The 22,797-nt window shown below is 40.6% G+C and overlaps 1 protein-coding gene across 1 annotated transcript in view; it reads right to left on the reverse strand.

Annotated features, from left to right (window-relative positions):
- The window catches only part of DNAH3 (dynein axonemal heavy chain 3), a 191,511-nt gene that overhangs the window by 133,496 nt on the left and 35,218 nt on the right, over window positions 1-22,797 (reverse strand). The window contains exons 14-17 of the mRNA XM_033425952.2: window positions 12,166-12,350; window positions 10,839-10,962; window positions 4,027-4,180; window positions 3,093-3,237 (exon numbers count right to left, since the gene is read on the reverse strand). Of these exons, the coding sequence (XP_033281843.2) occupies window positions 3,093-3,237; window positions 4,027-4,180; window positions 10,839-10,962; window positions 12,166-12,350 (608 nt within the window). The remainder of the gene's footprint in view (window positions 1-3,092; window positions 3,238-4,026; window positions 4,181-10,838; window positions 10,963-12,165; window positions 12,351-22,797) is intronic.

The raw sequence follows: 22,797 nt of genomic DNA on the forward strand, positions 1-22,797 counted from the left end.
TAACTGTTTTAGTATACACTAGCAATGACCAATTAGAAACTGAAATTTAAAAACATATAGCTCTATAAAAAGAAATACATATAAATTTAACAAAACACATATAGGATCTGTACGCTAAAACCTACAAAACATTGACAAAAAGAAGTCAAAGAAGAGCAAAATAATTAGATATACAACGTCCATGGATTGGATGATTCAATTAAAGATGTCAGTTCTTTCCAAATTGATTTAACACATTTCCAATCAAAATTCCAGCAGGTTTCTTGTATATATAAATAAGCTGATTCACAAATTTTATGTAAAAGATATAAAGACAAAGGCACTGTAACAGTCATAATAAAACTTGAAAAAGAGATTGAAGTTATATGACAGTCTCAAAAAGACAAAACTATAGTAACAATGAAGAGATCAATAGTTGCCAGGTGTAGGGAGAGTGTGATTATGAAGGGGTACTACAAGGAAGTTTATTGAAGTCATGGAACTGTTCCATTTTCTGATTGTGGTGAATCAATATATATGTTAAAATTCATAGAACTGTATGTCAAAAATATCATTTTTACTGTATATGAATTTAAAAAATAAAATATAAAAAATTTAAAATACATTGTCTCTTTCCAACAAAAAAACGTGCTACATTATAAATACTTCCTTAACACCAGAACTATTTTGTGCCTGAACCAACAAAAAGCATCACGCTTAAAGGTGACACTCTGGGGACTTCCCTGGCAGTCCAGTGGTTAAGACTTTGCCTTCCAATGCAGGGGGTGAGGATTTGATCCCTGGTAGGGGAGATAAGATCCCACATCCCTTGGGGCCAAAAAACCAAAACATAAAACAGAAGCAATATTGTAACAAATTCAATAGAGACTTTAAAAATGGTCCACATCAAAAAAATCCAAAATAAATAAATAAAGGTGACACTCTGGAAGAATTCCCATTAAAATCAGGAATAAGACAAAGGTGCCATTATTACTACTGTTTAATTTGGAGGTGCTAGTCAACACAGAAAAGTGAACTTTAAAAGGGGTGTGAAAGTGATAAGGTAAAATATCTTAAATGTATAGATATGATCGAGTACTTCAAAAAATAAAAAGCATCAATAAAAATATTATTCAAGGGCTTCCCTGGTGGCGCAGTGGTTGAGAGTCCGCCTGCCGATGCAGGGGACACGGGTTTGTATCCCGGTCCGGGAAGATCCCACATGCCGCGGAGCGGCTGGGCCCGTGAGCCATGGCCGCTGAGCCTGCGCGTCCAGAGCCTGTGCTCCGCAATGGGAGAGGCCACAACAGTGAGAGGCCCGCGTACCGCAAAAAAATATAAATAAATAAAATAAAATAATAATAAAAAATAAATAAATAAAAATTATTCAAAACGGAAAATTATTTAAATAAGGTGGTTTAGTAATAGAGAAAAAGTGGGAGGGCAAATGAACAGCCTTTTATAAAGTAAGGAATTCAACTGACCAATTTTTTTTTGGTTTTTTTGGCGGCACGGCATGCAGGATCTTAGTTTCCCAGCCAGGGATGGAACCCGTGCCCCACTCCCTGCAGTGGAAGTGCAGACTCTTAACCACTGGGCCGCCAGGGAAGTCCCAAAAATGCTTTTTAATAATGAAAAAGCATATTTAAAAGTTGTGAAAAAGAAAATACCACTTTAAACATCAAATGAGCAAAAAAAGTTCTTAAAGCTATTACTTCCCAAGTTTGTTGAGGGTATGAGGAATGGGCCCTCAAATCTGCTAGAAGAATAATAAATTAAAACATGTAACTTTTCTGGAAGGCAATACCAATAACAAAAGCATTTTCTAAAATCCTAATAATTTTTATTACATCCCTTTGATCTAGCCGTTTCACTTTTGGTAATTTATCCTAAGAAAATGATCATTATTGTATACTAAAAGTTGGCAACAAAGATGTTCATCACAGTTGTTCTTATAATATCAAAGCACTGGAATTTCCTGGTGGCGCAGTGGTTAAGAATCCACCTGCAAATGCAGGGGACATGGGTTCGAGCCCTGATCCGGGGAGATTCCACATGCTGTGGAACAACTAAACCTGAGCACCACAACTGCTGAGCCTGCACTCTAGAGCCCGCGAGCCACAACTACTGAGCCTGTGTGCCACAACTACTGAAGCCCACGTACCGAGAGCCTGTGCTCCGCAACAAGAGAAGCCACCGCAATGAGAAGCCCATGCACTGTGACAAAGAGTAGCCCCTGCTTGCCGCAACTAGAGAAAAGCCCATGCGGAACAACGAAGACCCAATGCAGCCAAAAATAAATAAATTAATTAATTTTAAAAAATATTGAAGCACTGGAAATAAGCTAAAGGCTCAACCCTGGAGGTCTCAGATTTTGTCCTCTGCTCCTAAATACTCTACCCAGGTGATGTCATTGATGGTTTTTAATTGTACTCTTACATATCAATTATTCCCCAATATAAATCCCACCCCCACTATAACTTCAATCCAGACTGATATACTGAACTGCTAATTAATCTTCCCATTTGGATGTTTGCAGACACCTAACTCAGTGTATTGAAGCTGATGTTTTTTTCCCAACAAATCTATCATTTCTCTTATTCAGTGATGGCCTTATCCACCAGACTGCCTGAGCTAATAATCTGGAATTCACCCTAGGTGCTTTCCTCTCCCTCACTGCTCCCTGCCCCATATCAGATCAATCATTAAGTCCTGTTGACTCTACCGCCTCAATCTCTCTCTAGTGTCCAGGACCTATAGTAAAAGAGGTAGTTTACAGATATCTATGGCACTCTGGCCTTTCTTGCGTCAGCGTAATAGGGGAACTGCCATCTTATTCTCCCACCACCTGCCTCTCTGAGTCACTACCCAACCCATGGCTGTGGGTGGCTGCCTATTCTATTTTACCCTGGCAATAGATCTGGGGCTTTGATCCCCACTTTCCATCATTATCACATCAGAAAAATTTAACTATCGTTGCCTTAATCCAGAGTATGAGAATATGATAAAAAGTCCAGCCAGAATCTGAGGTCCCAATCTTATTTCAGAACTGGCTGGGTTGAATCTGCTACCCCATCGCCATCCTGACCCAGCAGAGTGAGAATGCGGTATACCGTTCATCCATTCCTCCGACTTGATGCTAAACTCGTAGGCTGTCGTCCACAGCTGCTCGTAAGGCACTTTGTTGGTCATCACGCTTTGTAGAAGAGGGAAGGTACTCTTCTCCTTTTCCAACAGCTCCTCCTCCTTATTGATCAACTGCAGGGCAAAAGGGGATGCTGTTTATTGGGTGGGTGGTTCTCCTGGACCCTAGAAGCCACCATGGCAAATTCCCCAGTGCTTTGAAAACCAAGTTGAGGAAGATGCGTGTTCATCTGGAGAGTAAGACAGGAAAATAAGGCATGAACTCAAGCAAGAATGTCCCTGTGCTACCTCTGAGGGCCATGGCAGCTGAGATCTAGCTGGGGGAAACTTTATGATAATTTGCCACTTGCTCCATCACTTTGGCTCCAACTGTATCATATCCATATCCCCATTTTCCCAATTTTCATATGTACTTTAGTTAAAGTACATATGAAACTGTTAACACAATGTTGCCTTCTTGTGCTGAATTGCCTCAAAGGTAAGAACTTTAATGATTAAAGAACTTACTAGTGAACTTCAGGGCAAGTTACTTAGCTTCTCCAAGACTTAGTTCTCCCATTTTAAATAGGGATAAATGAAGATACAGTACCTACCACAAAGGTTTATTATGGATACTATTAAGTGATATATCACATATGAAGTCCTTTGCACATTGTGCACATAATACATGCTCAATAAACGTGAGCAATTATTCCATTATAATTCTTCTTTGTGTACTCAGTGACTAACAAAAAAGCTGGTATAATGTAGGGGTGTGGAAAAAGGTAGTCGAAAGCACCAATGAAAGAACTGGCCAATCAACTAATACTATCCACCTGACAGGTGATGATAGGAAAACACAAAACCAAGGGCCAGAACCAACAGAGCAGTACAGTCATAAGTTCCCATCCCAAGACCCCAAACCTCAAATTCCACCAGTGCTTGATCTAGATTCTTTGAAAGCTCATTAAGCTTTTCAACATTGCTCTTCATTTCTTCTGTAGTCATCACTTCACGTTTCCTAAAACCTTCCAGTTCCTTGTTGTAGCCCTCAAGTTTTGCCTCAAATTCTGAGCATCTGAAAGTAAAGACAGCCCAATCACACTTGGACTTTCCATTTATCAGCATTGCTCACCCAATTCAAGCCTGGGGAGAATTTAATCTTCTGATACAATATATGTAAAACTTATAAATATATGTTATTATATATAATTTGTAATCCCACCTCCCAGAGACAGCTGCTTTGAACCTATGGTGGTTAAATATTTCCAGATGTTTCTCATATAGGTAAATATATATCAAAAATATATAACACATATGCTATATAATATATACATGTATAAAATTTATGTATATACATATTATTCATTTATCCATTAGGTATTTATTATTAAGTGCCTAATATCAAGAACTGCTCTAGGCATCAGGAATATATTTGTGAAGTACACTATGAAGCTCCCTACCCTCATGGAGCTTGTATTTTAGTTTGGGGAAACCCAGACAGTAAACATATATGGATGGATGAATGAATGGATGAATGGACGGACAGATGGATGGATGGATAAATCCATACATAGATAAAAATGAAGTATTTCTGATAGTGATAAATGTTCTGAAGAAAACAGAACAGGGCAGAGTGCCTAGTGGATGCAAGTGAAGGGCTACTTTAGCCAGAGTGATCAGGGAAGACTTTTCCAGAGATTTATCTACTTCATCCATATTATCAACAAAGCAGTTCTCAAATTTACTTCTCCCTTTTCCTAACGAGGTAGATTAACACAGCGTTAAGTGGACAGGTTCTAGAGCTGGACAGGTTAGGTTCAAGTCCCTACATTGCAACACAGTAGCTACATGACCTTGGTCAAGTCCTTTAACCTCTGTACGCCTCAGCTAAAGAAAACAGGGATGGATAAAGTACCTACTTTAGTATTTAATAAGCTAACATATACAAAATGCTCAGAATTAAGCCTGGTACATAATGATCACTATAAAAATGTTTAGTCTCATTCACTAGAATTTAAACTCTATCAATGCAGTTTTAATCTCCTTAATGCCTTTTTGTATCTCCAGCACTTAGAAGAGTGTCTGGCATAAAACAATCAATACTCATTGAATGAATAAGGGGATTTGCCATTCAGAACAGCTATAGTAACATACCATAAATTTGGCTATTATCTTAAGAACACGTAATCCTGTTATGGCAGTTTTGATGTTCTTTTTTTCTTAAAAGTAATTTAAGAGAGTTAATTTTCAATGGTTTGATTTGGGTTTTATTTCTAATTACACTGTGTGGTAAGCAGCCTCTGGTAAGGTCCCCAAAGAGCCACACCTCCTGGTACTTCATATCCTTCTGTAACTGTCTCCTTTTGAGCTGGGCTAGACCTAGTAACTCACTTCTAACAAAGAATATGGCAAAAGTTATGGGATGTTACTCTCAAGATTAGGTTACAAAAAGACTGTGACTTTCTCTCTGTCTCTCTCCCTCTCTCTCTCTCTTTCTCTCTCTCTGAAGGAAGCCAGCTGCCATGCTACGAGAGGTCCATATAGCAAGGAATAGAGGGAAGTTTCTGGCCAGCAGCTTATGAGGAGCTGAATCCTACTAACAATCCTGTGAGTGAGCCTGGATATAGATCCTCACCCAGTTGAGCCCTAAGATGAGACTGCAGCCTTGGCTGACATTCTGACTGCAACTTCGTAAGAGACCTTGAGCCAGAGGTATACTCTAAGCTGCACCTAGATTTCTGACCCACAGAAACTGTGAGATAATGAATGTTTGTTGTTTTAAGTTGCTATTTTTCAGAATGATTTGTCATGCAGAAATAGATAACTAATACACACTATTATAACAGAGTATGGCCAATATCATTTCTGCTTCTTTAAATATTTTTTCTTGGGGAGGGGTTCCTAAAATATGGTCAATTTTTGTAAATGTTCTAAGGACATTTTAAAAAATAAATTTATTTATTTGTTTATTTTTGGCTGTGTTGGGTCTTCGTTGCCGCATGCGGGCTTTCTCTAGCTGCGGCGGAGCAGGGGCTACTCTTCGTCGCAGTGCGCAGGCTTCTCATTGCAGTGGCTTCTCTTGTTGCAAAGCACGGGTTCTAGGCATGCGGGCTCAGTAGTTGCAGCTTGCAGGCTCTAGAGCGCAGGCTCAGTAGCTGTGGTACACGGGCTTAGCTGTTCCACAGCACGTGGGATATCCCCGGATCAGGGGTGGAACCCGTGTTCCTGCATTGGCAGGCAGATTCTTAACCACTGTGCCACCAGGGAAGTCCCCTAAGGACATTTAAGAACAGTTTTTTCCATTGTAGAGTAGAAGGTTTGATACATATCCAACAAATTAAGTTTCTTAATTATTTACTTCCATTATCTCCTTATTCAAGTTTCACTTCATTTATTTTTAATTGAGTGATTATTTGATATAAAAGGGTTGATGACTGCTTTAACGTTATTCCACCCACCTAAGTAACCGTGTTTGAATCACTAATGTTTTTGCCTTGACTTTGACTCTATCTGATATTAATATGGCTGACTCCGTTTTCTTTTTCCTCATATTTGCATGCAGTACTCTTGCCCACGGACAAACTTAAATTTTCTTTGCTACCTATTAGCACAGGAGATCAGGGACAAAGATTAGTAACAGGATTTAAATCAGTTATTAAAATTTTATAGGAAATACAGAGGACAGAGGAACATATTAAATGACACCCCAGAGGTACAATCAGGAAAGTCTAGATCTGGGGACAAAAGACTTGGTTTCTTCAATAAATAAATTACAAGGAAAAAACCAAAGGAGATGGAGGGGGGACCTACAGATAAAAAGAAATCTAAGAGACATGTCAACCAATTGCAATGCTGTAGACATTTTTCAATTCTGATTCAAGTAAACAAACCATAAAAAGAAAAAATTAATTAGATCATTTTGGTCCCCAGATTAAAAACCATCAGTGACTTTCTACCATACTTAATAAGGAACCCAAACTCATTACCGCGACTTCAAGGACGTGCTCCTCTAACTCTTCAGCCTCCTTTTATAGCTACTCTCCTTCTTAGGCAAAGGTATTCCCATGGTGGAGCCACTGCTCACGCTATGCTCGATGCCTGGACAGGACCCCCTTCTACTCTCTCCCTCCCCACATCTTCCCTTGATGGGATCCTTCTCATCCTTCAAGTCTTATTTACATGAGCCTTTCCCTGACTTGCCCATTGAATGCAATCACTGTGCTCTGTCACCCTGTTCTTTTCCTTCGTAGAGCTTCCATATTTATCTGTTTTATCTTCCATCTCCCATGCCCCTTTTGTTCTCCGTATCCTCAGAGAAGAGGAATGGAGACAGGAGCCCAAGAGGAAACTGGGCAAGGTGGCCACTGCCACCCTCTCCTTCCCCTGATTGTTTTTCACCAAAGTCTTAAGGATTCAAAGATAGAGAACATAAGTGCTATGAGAGACAGCCTGCTTCTTCTCAGATTTTTGTTTTGTTTTGTTTTGTAATAATCTCTGATTTTAGACTCTGGTAGGTATTAATTTTAGAGAATATCCTTACTGGAAAAAAGTCTCATTCATTCACTCATTCATTCATTCATCAAAAGAGTAAGCACCTGCTATTTGCAAGGCACTGTGCTCTATCTGGATCCCAGAACACAATCTGGGTACTCCCCCTAAGGCACCTTTCTTTCTTCCCAGAAGATGCACTCTTATGGCAAAGAGCAGCTCACATTCCTGAGATGTCCGTCATGTATATTCCAGGTCACTTCCAGGCCTGTGGAACCTACCACTGAGTGGAACAAAATGAGGGGAAAGCAGATTCTCCTGTTATCTACACAATTAGGTGCTGCTGGGTGCCTTTTCACATCGTTAAGATTCTTCTTGAGGCTCCAAACACAGACACACACACAAAGATAAATCTCTGATAAAAGCACTCTTGAATTCTTCCCAGAGGGAAACAGTAAACAAACTCAGTGATTATTGTAAAATATTATGATTATTATTGTTTTAAATTTCTTTTTTTAAATTTTATTGATGTATAGTTGACTAACAATATTATTGATATATTGGTCTCAGGTGTATAACACAGTGATTTGATATTTTTATGGACTACACACCATACAAAGTTATTATAAAATATTGACTTTATTCCTTGTGCTGTGCATTACATCCCTGTAACATATTTTATATATATTATATATATATATATATTTTATAACTGACAGTTTGTACTGTTTTAAATTTTTTATAATTGCTTAGCACATTACACTTTCTAAAGTGCTTTCATGTCCATAATATATACATATATAAATGTATGTCATTAGTAAATAGTAGATACTCAGGAAATTCAGTTAAGTAAATTGAGTTCTATTCATGGGACCACCTGGAGTCTATGGGAGAATAATGCAAGAATTTTTAAATGGTGGATTGGTCAGAATTCTGGCGGGAAATAGAATTCACTCTGATGTTCAAAGAAAGAGACTTTAATTAAGGGACTACTTACAGAGGTGAGATGTGGGTAGGGTTAAAGGAACAAAGAGGGGAGAGTGAAACACCCAGAGACTAGCCTCAGAGGGAAGCCATTATGATCCCTAGGGATGAGGGGACAATGAGAACTGGAACCACGGAGGAGCAAGAATTGTCATCCAGGAAGGAGGCAGCTACTGGCCAGAGCCCCAGGAACAAGCAGGGAGGGAGAGGGGAAGAAGCCCAGCAGTCACTCTCTAACCTCCTGAGTGCTCTCCACTGGCCTGGCCCTGTCTGGATCCAGCAGACACGGGAGCCAGAGGCTACAGACTGCAGGTATCAGCCAACCAGGCATGGAGCGGACAGAGGAAAGGTGGAAAAGAAATTGGGAGAGGGAGTGGGGACAGCAAGTGGGGAAAAATAAGCATCGAAGCCAAAAAATTCTCGTGGGCTGGAAAAATACGGTCAAGTCTCTTAGAGAGGGAATGGGATTGTTTCCACAGAAGATGAATGAATAAATGAATATTGTTAAGCCCTCCTCAAAGGTTTTTCTCAGGATCTAAGCAAAAATGATGGACAGCAAGTTTAAGACTTCACCAAAGAGAGGGCTGAGCCCAGGGCTGCAGGTAGCCCCTAGAGCTGCTCCTCTGCTGAGTTCTGTGGTTGAGAGCTCAGGGACCAGTTGATGGCGTCAAGCTAGAGTCGCCCTCCAAGAAGAAGAAGCTTGGCACTCTCCTCTCATCATAAATGACACTTGTTCCCATTTCTTCAGGAGACACCCCTCACTCCTCTTAACTTCAACAGTTACTGTAAATGGCCTTACAGTAATGTTCTAGAAGTACACTCACAAGGTAGTGGTTTGGAAGTTAAGAAGCATTTTCTCCCCAAAGAAGTCATCGTTTAAGTGCAAAAGAAGCTGACCACTCTTGAATGCCTGTCACGCGCTGGACACCACCTAGGCGCCACTTCAGACCATTTCATTTCATCCTTCAATACAATGACACCTCTCATAAAATGAGATGATCTGAGATTGGTTCTACTATCCCATTTTCCAGATGAGGACACTGAGGCTCAAAAAGATGAAGAAATTTGCTCCTGTTCATCTAACTTACAAAATGGTTCTGCTTCTTGGTGAGGCATCAGAACTCAGTTCCATGGGGGAGGCTGTGTGTAAGGGGTGAGGGGGTATAGGGGGATCCTATACTTTGTGCTCAATTTTTTTGTGAACCTAAAACTGTTCTAAAAATAAAAATCTATTAGTTAAAAGAAATCAGTTCTACTCATTGGGCTAAATTCTGGGTTCTGGGGACAGTAGCCATTTAGGTAGAGGAAGAAGGCTGTAGGAAGAAACAAATACTCGCACACACACATCTTTTGTTGTTGTTGTTGTTCTTCTTCTTCTTCTGGGCAACAGACCTAAGTCATATTTTGAAGGTAGCAACTAAGTGGGTTTATCCTTCAGCCCAAACTCCCGTTCTGTGTAGAAATCCCTGCTTTTATCTACCCTTTTCCTTTCTCCTGAGTATTTGCAGGGATTATGGAACCTAAAGTTGGGTAGTGGGAGTTTCATGTGTGATGGGGATGGTTAACTGGTATGAATCTGCAGTTCCTAAACAAAGTGCTACAAGCTGGGATGTGTGTGTTTGTGTGTGCGCACGCGCACACGCACACAGGTGTGTCTTTACCATGTATGTGGTACTTGGCCCACTTCACTTGATATTGTCTGATGTTTTCAGTGTGCAATATTTTCTTTGTCACTGCATTAAAATATTTATTTAGCAGTCAAACACACTTATGTGTCTAGAATAGAGCACAGCACACAGTAAAAATCCATGATAAATACTCAATGAATAAATGATTACAGGCACATTAGCACTGAACGAGACCAGCTGCAAAACAGGCAATTTCTCAGCCTCCAACCATGCCTTTATTATCCTATCTTGATATCTCACATATCTGTAGTCTCCAATGTAAGGCTGACAATTCTGCTATTATTATTGTGAGGCTATTATTACATGTTACTATTTTTGTGTTTTTCTCTCTGCACCACTAAATTCCAATTGTTCAAGGCAGGGAGAGAAGGCATTGGCCGGCGTCACTACAGTGAAGCAGGCTTAAAGAGAACATACTTCAATGGGAAACAAAAGGAAATTCCTTCTCCACCAATTGTCTTGCGACTTCACCCACGCACTGCTGGGTGGGGTGGCTCTAGACAGAACCAGGAGCATGTGGCATGTTATGAAGCTGGGTATCATGTCTAAAACAACCCCAGACTTTCCCTGTACCTTTTAATGAGGTCCATCTCTGCCTGATCCCTCTTGCTAAGGAGAAGGTTTCGGCTGTTTTCAAAGATATCTTCAATCTGGTCTGGCCAGAGGAACAGAGTACTGTTCAGTTTGATATCCTCTTCTGCAAAACACACACAGTCTGTTCTAGGACAATGCTCAGCATAGGTCAACTCGCAGGGAATTAATTCGGCAGAACAAGAGGTCAACAGAAGTGAGTATGGGGGTGGCAATTAATGAATGGGCCCATTATTGATGAATGATAGCCAGCATTTATTGAACACTTCCCACAGGCCAGGCTAGAAGGTAGACGGTATTATCATCCCCGTTTTAACAGATGGGAAACAAAGTTAAGCCAAGTGGTCAAGGTCACACCAGTAGGAGACAGCAGAGCAGATTTCAAACCCAGGTCTAAGTCTAACCAACTCCAAAGCCTATGTTCTAACCACTGTGCTTCATTATCTTCCCAGGCTAGGTCTGAGTAGAAACCTAGGTTGAAGTTCAGTACTATTCTTTAAACTATTTCACCTCATCTGAGTTTCAGTCTCCCTTTTGGCTAAAGGTCAGTGATAATATCAATGCCAGATGCCCTACCCATCTTATGGCTCTGGTCAGTTAAAATGCCCTGGGTTCCCTCTGTACCCTTGGGAATTTAGGAGGCAGAGACCACAATGAGAGAGTCCAGGTGGCTGGTTATGGTGGACCACTTTCCACTCCCAGTCCCTATATCTACCTTCCATAACCATCTCCCCTAAACACTGTGAACACCAGGTAATTCACAGGTATTTCCAGGTGGAAAAGGGCTCTGAAACTTGGCTTGTAGAGGGCATATTAGTTTTTCCTTCAGAACCTGGTCCTTACAAAGTTAGGTCCTTACGGAGTCCTAACTTGGCTCAGTAAGCCTTGAAGGGGCCCTGATCATTTCTTTCCTTTTAATATATGCAGGAGCATGAAGGAAAGTGCCCTGGCCTTCTCAAAGGTGGGATTGTATTTAGATTATAGATGAATGCAACCTACCCACTTATAAAAGGACTCTGCATTTGAAAGTGACTTTCCCAGGAACACCAGGCACAATATGCAAAGACAGGCATCTAAGAACCAGTCAAGTTCCTAGATATTTCTTCTTTTTGTCTAAAAATAAGATTCTCTTTGATTCAAATTCCGGTGTGGAATTAGTGCCTCTACTATATGGACACACTTGCAAAGTAGCTCTCCTGATACTGATATTTAGTGGTAGAATTGCTAACTCTCCTTCCCCTGGCTCCTTATCCTTAAAAATATAAATATACACATAGAGTTGCATGTACACACATGACATTGGACTTACGGGGCAAGTCTGCATAGTCCATCAGGAACTCTAACCGTTCAGCTGCATCTTTAAGTTGCCTCCGGAGTTTGAACACGGTGACATCGCTGGATTTCTTTAAGAATTCAATGAGGAATACTAGCTCCTCAGTGTTGACAGGAATCTCACTGACTTTGTCTGCAACGATGCTGTACTGATTACAGATGCTACAGGGAAAGAAACAGCCATCATCATTATCTAAAAATAGCTTTCTTATAAGACCCACTATACTAAACAAACATGGTTCCTATTTGGAGACTAGAACAATGTTTTCCAACTTTTCTCTACCAGAAAATTCTTGATGGATAATATTCATATACATACCATATTTTAGAAATAATAACAGTAGAAATGATAATAATATATGACATGTACTAGGCCCTTTACTATATGACATGCCCCATTCTAATCACTGAATATTAACTCATTTAATCTTCACGAAAATTCCAAGAGTTAGGAACTATTATTATCAACATTTTATAATGGAAGAAAGGGAGGCTGAGTAACTTTATCCAAAGCAACATGATGTGTAGATGTTAGAGCCAGGATTTGAACTAGTTTAATTGATTCCAAAGCTTGTACTCTTAACAGATACACCATGGGTAAAATACAGATTTAGACCAAAACAATAACCAATATCACCACTACCAACAGCAGCAACTCCTCAATTTTATGTTGAAGTAGAACACTAAATTAATTTGTAATCGCTCGTCTTAACAGTACACCAGCAAGTTTATCCTCATGTGCTGCAGGTAATTTCTGGTGGCATAGAGAAACTTACATTCATCTACTGGGACCACTAGATCTAACTGCCCACTTATCCTTGAACACAAGACTGTGAAAAAATATGTTATTATAGGGATAATTTGAATATGCTCTAATTTATACAAAAGCTAATGAATGACAGTCTTCAGCATTTTAACTACAATTAGGAACAAGTTATTTGCAATATATCCATGCCTAGCACATGCCTAGTAGCCCTCAAGAAATGTTACCAATAATAGCTATAATAGTTTTTGTTATTATTAATTGATCATTACATGTTGATGGTCATACACTATAGATAGATAAAAACCACTCCTCTCAATGTTTTCAGTCCTTGATATTCCTTCTTAATGTGTGGAGACCCCTCCACAATGAAGCTAATTGTATCAAACTGATGAGACAATGATTAAAACATCTTTACAGATGATGCTGGGATTTTAGAAATGAATTTTTATACAATTCAGAAACTTGCTATACAGAAAACTTATCTATTGTGCTACATGGATTCATAGTATTCTCCACTTTTGGACTCAGAGCTGGATTATATTTCCCAGCCTCCTCTGCATTTTTAGTTGAGTATTTTACCAGTCAGTTTGGACTACCATAACAAAATATTACGACTGGGTGGTTTAAACAACAAAAATATATTTTCACATAGTTCTAGACGCTGGGAAGTCCGAGGTCAAGGTACTGACCTATTTGGTCCCTAGTGAAGGCTCTCTTACTGGCTTGCAGATAGCCACCTTTTCGCTGTGTCCTCACATGGTGGAGAGGAAAGAAGCTCTGTCTGTTTCTCTTCTTGTAAGGGCACCAACCCTATTGGATTAGGGCCTCATCCTTTTACCTCCTTTAGTCCTATTATCTCCTTATAGGCCCTGTCTCCAAATACAGTCACATAGGGCATTAGTGCTTTGCTACAGACTGAATGTTTGTGTATTCCCAAAATTTGTATGTTGAAATTAATCCCTAATGTAACAGTATTTTAAAAAATTTTTTATCTTTATCGGAGTATAATTGCTTTACAATGTTGTGTTAGTTTCTGCTGTAAAACAACAAAGAGAATCAACTATATGTATACATATATTCCCATATCCCCTCCCTCTTGAGCCTCTCTCTCACCCTCTCTTTCTCACCCCTTTAGGTCGTCACAAAGCATCGAGCTGATCTCCCTGTTTTATGCAGCAGCTTCCCACTAGCCATCCGTTTTACATTTGGTAGTGTATATATGTCAATGCTACTCTCTCACTTTGTCCCAGCTTCCCCTTCCCTGCTGTGTCCTCAAGCCTGTAACAGTTATTTTGAGGTGGCCTTTGGGAGATAATTAGGTCATGAGGGCTATGCTCTCATGAATGGGATTAGTGTTTTTATAAAAGAGACCCCAGAGACCCCTCACCCATTCTTCCATGTGAGGATACAATGAGAAGATGGTGGTCTGTGAACAAGGAAGCAGGCTCTCAACAAACAAATCTGCCAGAGCCTTGATTTTGGACTTCCCAGCCACCGGAACTGTTAGAAATAGGTTTCTATTATTTATAAGCTACTCAGCCAATGGTACTCTGTTATAGCAGCCTGAATGGACTAAGACAGGATTCAACATATGAATCTGGGGGAGACACAATGCAGTCCATAGTAGGTATGGTCATGTGATTGAGTTCCAGTCAGTGGGAAGTAGGAAGCAGTGATAAGTATCACTTTCGGGTACAGCCCATGAAACTGTCCTTGCATATTCCTCCATGCTCTTTCTTCCTGCCAACAGTCTAGGATATCAACACTTAGAATGACCTTGAAGGCTATATGTCAAAGATGTAAAGTCATCATCTCCTTGAGTCTCTGAATGCACACAATATGTCTCCCCACCAATCTGGAGCTATCCCGAGCAAGAATAAACTATTATTTTCAATCATGACATCTTGGGTCTCTTTGTTACAGCATGTAGCCTAGCCTAATATAGGTAGATCCTCTCGGTGTGATAGACTCCCTCTGATAAGAATCCATTCTTCTTCCCTTTTGCATGAGAAAGCATAGAGTAAATATCATGTGGCTAACCTATCCGCTTCTTGCAAGGGCCCAGAAGAGTGGTAGCAGACCCACTGTGAAATAAGGAAAAATATATGTTGGTCTCTGCCCCAGGTTCCTAGCACAGAGCCCATGAAACCCCTGTCATTTCATGGATAATAAGAGTATCTTTTGTTCTAGTGAGGTGACTCAGGGTGGGCTCCTAGATGGCTCCTGGATGAGGAGTGGGTCACCGGAAACACCAAGCCATGATTAGAAGCTTGGAGCAAATTAATCAAACCCAAGAAAGGGGTCATTGGAACCTTCAATCTATAGCTGGCTGCTCAGAAGCAAGGCGACAACCTGGACTTGTGACTGGAGTCTGAAGTAATGGGGGGCAGTTTTATAGGACTGAGCCCTTAACCTGTGCAAGCTGATGCTATCTCTGGGTAGACAGTGTCAGAATTAAGTTGAATTGTAGGGCACCTAGCTGGTGTTACAGAATTGTGTGGTGTGGAGAAAATCCTCCACACATTTGGTGATCAGCAGAGGCAAGAATGAAGTGTTCTATATAAAAGTAAAGGGGGGGGAGTCAAGATGGCAGAGTAGGAGGACATGGAGTTCATGTGTCCTCACCACTAGGGCACCTACCAGGTGCTGGTGGGGGGCCCTGGACACCTAAGGGGACAGGAGGGACCCCCAAGCGACTGGGATGTGGGGGGAGGAAGGGGGAAGGAGAAGTGGAGGCTGGACAGGACAGGCGCCCCTGAGGGGTGGCTGGGGGAGGGGAGGGGCTCCCATGCCTGGAGGGACACACTCACAGCGAGGGGATCAGTGGGGATGGGGAGAGACCCTCTGGGGATCGGGAAGGGAACACAGCCAGCGTTTCCCCCGCCCACTTGGGCCCGGGGAGCCTGCTGAGGTCCAGGGTCTGATCCTCTGCCCTCCGAGGCCCCTTCCTGCTGCTGGGCCCTGGGGGCGTGGGAGGAAGGGAGGGGGAGGAAAAGTAGAGCGTAGACAGGGTCAGTGCCCCTAATGGGAAGCTGGGTGAAGGGAGGGGTTCCCACACTCGCTTGGGAGGGGCCCATCCAAGGTGAGATCAGCCAGCAGGAAGGGAGAGAGACACTCGGGGTAATAGAAGGATCAGAAGGAAACGCGCCAGTGTTTCCCCTGCCCACTCTGGCCCCAGGGGTCCTGCTGAGGTCCGAGGCCTGAACCTCAGCACTCCAAGGCCCCCTCTGGCTGCACTGAACCTAGGCACTACCCCTCCACCCCCTGCCTTTTACCTCCGCTCTGGTCCTGAGCCTAGGCCCTGCCCCCGCCTAAGCCCCGGCCGGACCTAAGCCCCCCCAACCTCTACACAGCTAAGGCCTTTTCCAGCTTTTTGTTTTGTTTTGTTTTGCTGTTGTGGTTATTTTACCTTGCTGCTTCTTTTTTTTTTTTTTTTTACAGTTGTTGATTACAACTTTATTTACAAAAGCTAAAAACTTTTTGATGATCCACACTCCAATGTCCTTCAGCATGGATTTTCAGGAATAAATTCACATAAAAGTCAATTCAGATTTCCATTTAAATACGGGAACCAATAAAAAATGTGGCTTTCAATCTGCCACTGTCAACAATACCATCCTTAGGGTAAAAATCTTACATTGTATTAAAAACACAGAAGGCTATATACAAGAAATGTTATTTCTAATACTGCCCACTCCATTTTCTACCATTCCACCTAAATTCTTTTTTTGTTGTTGTTGAATTTTATTTTTTTAATACATCAAATTCTTATTAGTTATCTATTTTATACATATTAGTATATATATCTCAATCCCAATCTCCCAATTCATCACATCACCACCACCACCACCCCCCGCCACTTTCCCCCTTTGGTGTCCATATGTCTGTTCTCTACATCTGTGTCTCTATTTCTGCCTTGCAAACTGGTTCATCTGTACCATTTTTCTAGATTCCACATATATGCGTTAACATATGATATTTGTTTTTCTCTTTCTGACTTACTTCACTCTGCATGACAGTCTCTAGGTCCATCCATGTCTCTACAAATGACCCAGTTTCGTTCCTTTTTATGGCTGAGTAATACTCCACTGTATATAGGTACCACATCTTCTTTATCCATTCGTCTGTCAATGGGCATTTAGGTTGCTTCCATGACCTGGTTATTGTAAAGAGTGCTGCAGTGAACATTGGGGTGCGTGTGTCTTTTTGAATTATGGTTTTCTCTGGTTATATGCTCAGTAGTAGGATTGCTGGATCATATGATAATTCTATTTTTAGTTTTTTAAGGAACCTCCATACTGTTCTCCATAGTGGCTGTATCAATTTACATTCCCACAAACAGTGCAAGAGGGTTCCCTTTTCTCCACACCCTCTCCAGCATCTGTTGTCTATAGATTTTCTGATGATGCCCATTCTAACCAGTGTGAGGTGATACTTCACTGTAGCTTTGATTTGCATTTCTCTAATAATTAGTGATGTTGAGCAGCTTTTCATATGCCTCTGGGCAATCTGTATGTCTTCTTGGAGACATGTCTATTTAGGGCTTCCACCCATTTTTTGATTGGGTTGTTTGTTTTTTTGATATTGAGCTGCATGAGCTGTTTATATATTTTGGAGATTAATCCTTTGTCTGTTGATTCGTTTTCAAATATTTTCGCCCATCCCGAGGGTTGTCTTTTTGTCTTGTTTATAGTTTCTTTTGCTGTGCAAAAGCTTTTAAGTTTCATTAGGTCCCATTTGTTTATTTTTGTTTTTATTTTCATTACTCTAGGAGGTGGGTCAAAAAAGATCTTGCTGTGATTTATGTCAAAGAGTGCTCTTTCTAAGTGTCCAGTCTTACATTTACATCTTTAAACCATTTTGAGTTTATTTTTGTGCATGGTGTTCTAATTTCATTCTTTTACATGTAGCTGTCCAGTTTTCCCAGCACCACTTATTGAAAAGACTTTTTGCCATTGTATATCCTTGCCTCCTTTGTCATAGATTAGCTGACCATAGGTGCATGGGTTTAACTCTGGGCTTTCTATCCTGTTCCATTGATCTATATTTCTGTTTTTGTGCCAGTACCATACTGTCTTGATTACTGTAGCTTTGTGGTATAGTCTGAAGTCAGAGTGCCTGATTCCTCCAGCTCCGTTTTTCTTTCTCAAGATTGCTTTGGCTATTCGGGGTCTTTTGTGGTTCCATACAAATTGTGAATTTTTTGGTTCTAGTTCTGTGAGAAATGCCATTCGTCCTTTGATAGGGATTGCATTGAGTCTGTAGATTGCTTTGGGTAGTACAGTCATTTTGACAATACTGAGTCTTCCAATCCAAGAACATGGTATATCTCTCCATCTGTTTGTGTCATCTTTGATTTCTTTCATCAGTGTCTTACTAGTTTTCTGAGTACAGTTCTTTTACCTCCTTAGGTAGGTTTATTCCTAGGTATTTTATTCTTTTTGTTGCAATGGTGAATGGGATTGTTTCCTTAACTTCTCTTTCTGATCTTTCCTTGTTAGTGTATAAGAATGCAAGAGATTTCTGTGCATTAATTTTGTATTCTGCAACCTTACCAAATTCACTGATTAGCTCTAGAAGTTCTCTGGTGGCATTTTAGGAATATCTATGTATAGTATCATGTCATCTGTAAATAGTGGCAGTCTTACTTCTTCTTTTCCAATTTGTATTCCTTTCATTTTTTTCTTCTCTAATTGCCATGGCTAGGACTTCCAAAATTATGTTGAATAATAGTGGACATCCTTGTCTTGTTCCTGATCTTAGAGGAAATGCTTTCAGTCTTTCACCATTGAGAAACCCACCATTGCTGTTGGTTTGTCATATATGGCCTTTATTATGTTGAGGTAGGTTCCCTTTATGCCCACTTTCTGGAGAGTTTTTGATCATAAATGGGTGTTGAATTTTCTCAAAAGTTTTTCTGCATCTATTGAGATGATCATATGGTTTTTATTCTTCAATTTGTTAATATCGTGTATCACATTGATTGATTTGCATATATGGAAGAATCCTTGCATCCCTGGGATAAATCCCACTTGATCATGGTTTATGATCTTTTTAAGGTGCTGTTGGATTCTGTTTACTAGTTTTCTCTTGAGGATTTTTGCATCTATATTCATCAGTGATATTTGTCTGTAATTATATTTTTTAGTAGTATCTTTGTCTGGTTTTGGTATCAAGGTGACGGTGGCCTTGTAGAATGAGTTTGGGAGTGTTCCTTCCTCTGAAATTTTTTGGAAGAGTTTCAGAAGGATGGGTGTTAGCTCTCTAAATGTTTGGCAGAATTCACCTGTGAAGCCATCTGGTCCTGGACTTTTGTTTGTTGGAAGATTTTTTTTTTTTTTTGTGGTACACGGCCTCTCACTGTTGTGGCCTCTCCCGTTGCGGAGCACAGGCTCTGGACGCGCACGCTCAGCGGCCATGGCTCAAGGGCACAGCTGCTCCGCGGCATGTGGGATCTTCCCACACCGGGGCATGAACCCGAGTCCACTGCATCGGCAGGCAGACTCTCAACACTGTGCCACCAGGGAAGCCCTGTTTGTTGGAAGATTTTAATACAATTTCAATTTCATTACTTGTGATTGGTCTGTTCTTATTTTCTATTTCTTCCTGGTTCAGTCTTGGAAGATTATACCTTTCTAAGAATTTGTCCGTTTCTTCCAGGTTGTCCATTTTATTGGCATAGATTTGCTTCTAGTAGTCTCAAGATGCTTTGTATTTCTGCGGTGTCCGATGTAACTTCTCCTTTTTCATTTCTAATGTTATTGACTTGAGTCCTCTCCCTCTTTGTCTTGATGAGTCTGGCTAAAGGTTTATCAATATTGTTTATCTTCTCAAAGAACCAGCTTTTAGTTTTATTGATCTTTGCTATTGTTTTCTTTGTTTCTCTTTCATTTATTTCTGCTCTGATCTTTATGATTTCTTTCCTTCTACTAACTTTGGGTTTTGTTTGTTCTTGTTTCTCTAGTCACTTTAGGTGTAAGGTAAGATTGTTTATTTGAGATGTTTCTTGTTTGTTGAGGTAGGATTGTATTGCTATAAACTTCCCTCTGAACTGCTTTTGCTGCATCCCATAAGTTGTGAGTCGTCATGTTTTGTCATTTGTTTCTAGGTATTTTTTGATTTCCCCTTTGATTTCTTCAGTGATCGCTTGGTTATTTAGTAACATATTGTTTAGCCTCCATGTGTTTGTGTTTTTTATGTTTTTTTGCCCTGTAATTCATTTCTAATCTCACAGAATTGTGGTCAGAAAAGATGCTTGATATGATTTCAATTTTCTTAAATTTACTGAGGCTTGATTTGTGACCCAAGATGTGATCTATCCTGGAGAATGTTCTGTGTGCACTTGAGAAGAAAGTGTAGTCTGCTGTTTTCAGATGGAATGTCCTATAAATATCAATTAAATCTATCTGGTCTATTGTGTCATTTAAAGCTTATGTTTCCTTATTAATTTTCTGTCCAAATGATCTGTCCCTCAGTGTAAGTGAGGTGTTAATATCCCCCACTATTAGTGTGTTACTGTCAGCTTCCTTTTATAGCTGTTAGCATTTGCCTTATGTATTGAGGTGCTCCTATGTTGGGTGCAAATATGATTCTTATATCTTCTTCTTGGATTGATCCCTTGATCATTAGTATCCTTCCTTGTCTCTTGTAACATTATTTTAAAGTCTATTTTATCTGATATGAGTATTCCTACTCCAGATTTCTTTTGCTTTCCCTTTGCACGGAATATCTTTTTCCATCCCCTCACTTTCAGTCTGCATGAGTCCCTAGGTCTGAAGTGGGTCTCCTGTACACAGCATATATATGGGTCTTGTTTTTGTATCCATTCAGCGAACCTCTGCCTTTTGGTTGGAGCATTTAATCCATTCACATTTAAGGTAATTATCAATATGTATGTTCCTATTACCATTTTCTGAATTGTTTTGGGTTTGTCTTTGTAGGTCATTCTCTTCTCTTGTGTTTCCCACTTAGAGAAGTTCCTTTAGCATTTGTTGTAGAGCTGGTTTGCTGGTGCTGAATTCTCTTAGCTTTTGCTTGTCTGTAAAGCTTTTGTTTTCTCTGTTAAATCTGATTGAGATCCTTACCGGGTAGAGTAATCTTGGTTGTATGTTCTTCCCTTTCATCACTTTAAATATATTGTGCCACTGCCTTCTGGCTTTAGAGTTTCTGCTAAGAAATCAGATGTTAACCTTATGGGAGCTCTCTTGCATATTATTTGTCTGTTTTTCCTTGTTGCTTTTAATAATTTTTCTTTGTCTTTAATTTTTGTCAGTTTGATTACTATGTGTCTCAGTGTGTGTCTCCTTGGGTTTATCCCTCCTGGGACTCTCTGTGCTTCCTGGACGTGGGTGGCTATTTCCTTTCCCATGTTAGGGAACTTTTCGACTATAATCTCTTCAAATATTGTCTCGGGTCCTTTCTCTCTCTCTTCTCCTTCTGGGACCCCTATAATGTGAATGTGGGTCCATTTAATGTTGTCCCAGAGGTCTCTTAGGCTCTTTTCATTCTTTTTTCTTTACTTTGTTCCACAGCAGTGAATTGCACCATTCTGTCTTCCAGGTCACGTATCCATTCTTCTGCCTCAGTTATTCTGCTATTGATTCCTTCTAGTTTATTTTTCATTTCAGTTATTATATTGTTCATCTCTGTTTGTTTGTTCTTTAATTCTTCTAGGTGTTCGTTCTTTAATTCTTCTACGTCTTTGTTAAACAGGTCTTGCATCTACTTGATCTTTGCCTCTATTCTTTTTCCGAGGTCCTGGATCATCTTCACTATCATTATTCTGAATTCTTTTTCTGGAAGGTTGCCTATCTCTACTTCATTTAGTTGTTTTTCTGGGGTTTTATCTTGTTCCTTCATCTGGTACATAGCACTCTGCCTTTTCATCTTGTCTATCTTTCTGTGAATGTGGTTTTCGTTCCACAGGTTGCAGGATTGTCGTTCTTCTTGCTTCTGCTGTCTGCCCTCTGGTAGATGAGGCTATCTAAGAGGCTTGTGCAAGCTTCCTGATGGGAGGGACTGGTGGTGGGCAGAGCTGGGTGTTGCTCTGGTGGGCAGAGCTCAGTAAAACTTTAATCCACTTGACTGCTGATGGGTGGGGCTGAGTTTCCTCCCTCTTGGTTGTTTGGCCTGAGACAACCGGCACTGGAGCCTACAGGCTCTTGGTGGGGTTAATGGCTGACTCCAGGAGGGCTCACGCTAAGGAGTACTTCCCAGAACTTCTGCTGCCAGTGTCCTTGTCTCTGTGGTGAGCCACAGTCACCCCCCGCCTCTGCAGAAGACCCTCCAACACTAGCAGGTAGGTCTGGTTCAATCTCCTATGGGGTCACTGCACCTTCCCCCTGGGTATTGATGCGCACACTACTTTGTGTGTGTCCTCCAAGAGTGGAGTCTCTGTTTCCTCCAGTCCTGTCAAAGTCCTGCAATCAAATCCTGCTAGCCTTCAACATCTGATTCTTGGGAATTCCTCCTCCCATTGCTGGACCCTCAGGTTGGGTAGCCTGACGTTGGGCTCAGAACCTTCAATCCAGTGGGTGGACTTCTGTGGTATAATTGTTCTCTAGTTTGTGAGTCACCTACCCAGTGGTTATGGGATTTGATTTTATTGTGATTGCACACCTCCTGCCATCTCATGGCAGCTTCTGCTTTGTCTTTGGATGTGAGGTATCTTTTTTGGTGAGACCCAGTATCCTCCTGTTGATGATTGTTCAGCAGTGAGCTGTGATTCTGGTGCTCTCACAAGAGAGAGGGAGCGCACGTCCTTCTACTCCGCCATCTTGAACCCTGTTTTACATTGTTGTTGTTTCATTTACAGTTTTATTTTTTCTAATAGATTTTAAATTT

Source organism: Orcinus orca, chromosome 16 (genome assembly GCF_937001465.1).
Source record: "Orcinus orca chromosome 16, mOrcOrc1.1, whole genome shotgun sequence".
In the NCBI taxonomy this organism is placed as follows: domain Eukaryota; kingdom Metazoa; phylum Chordata; class Mammalia; order Artiodactyla; family Delphinidae; genus Orcinus; species Orcinus orca.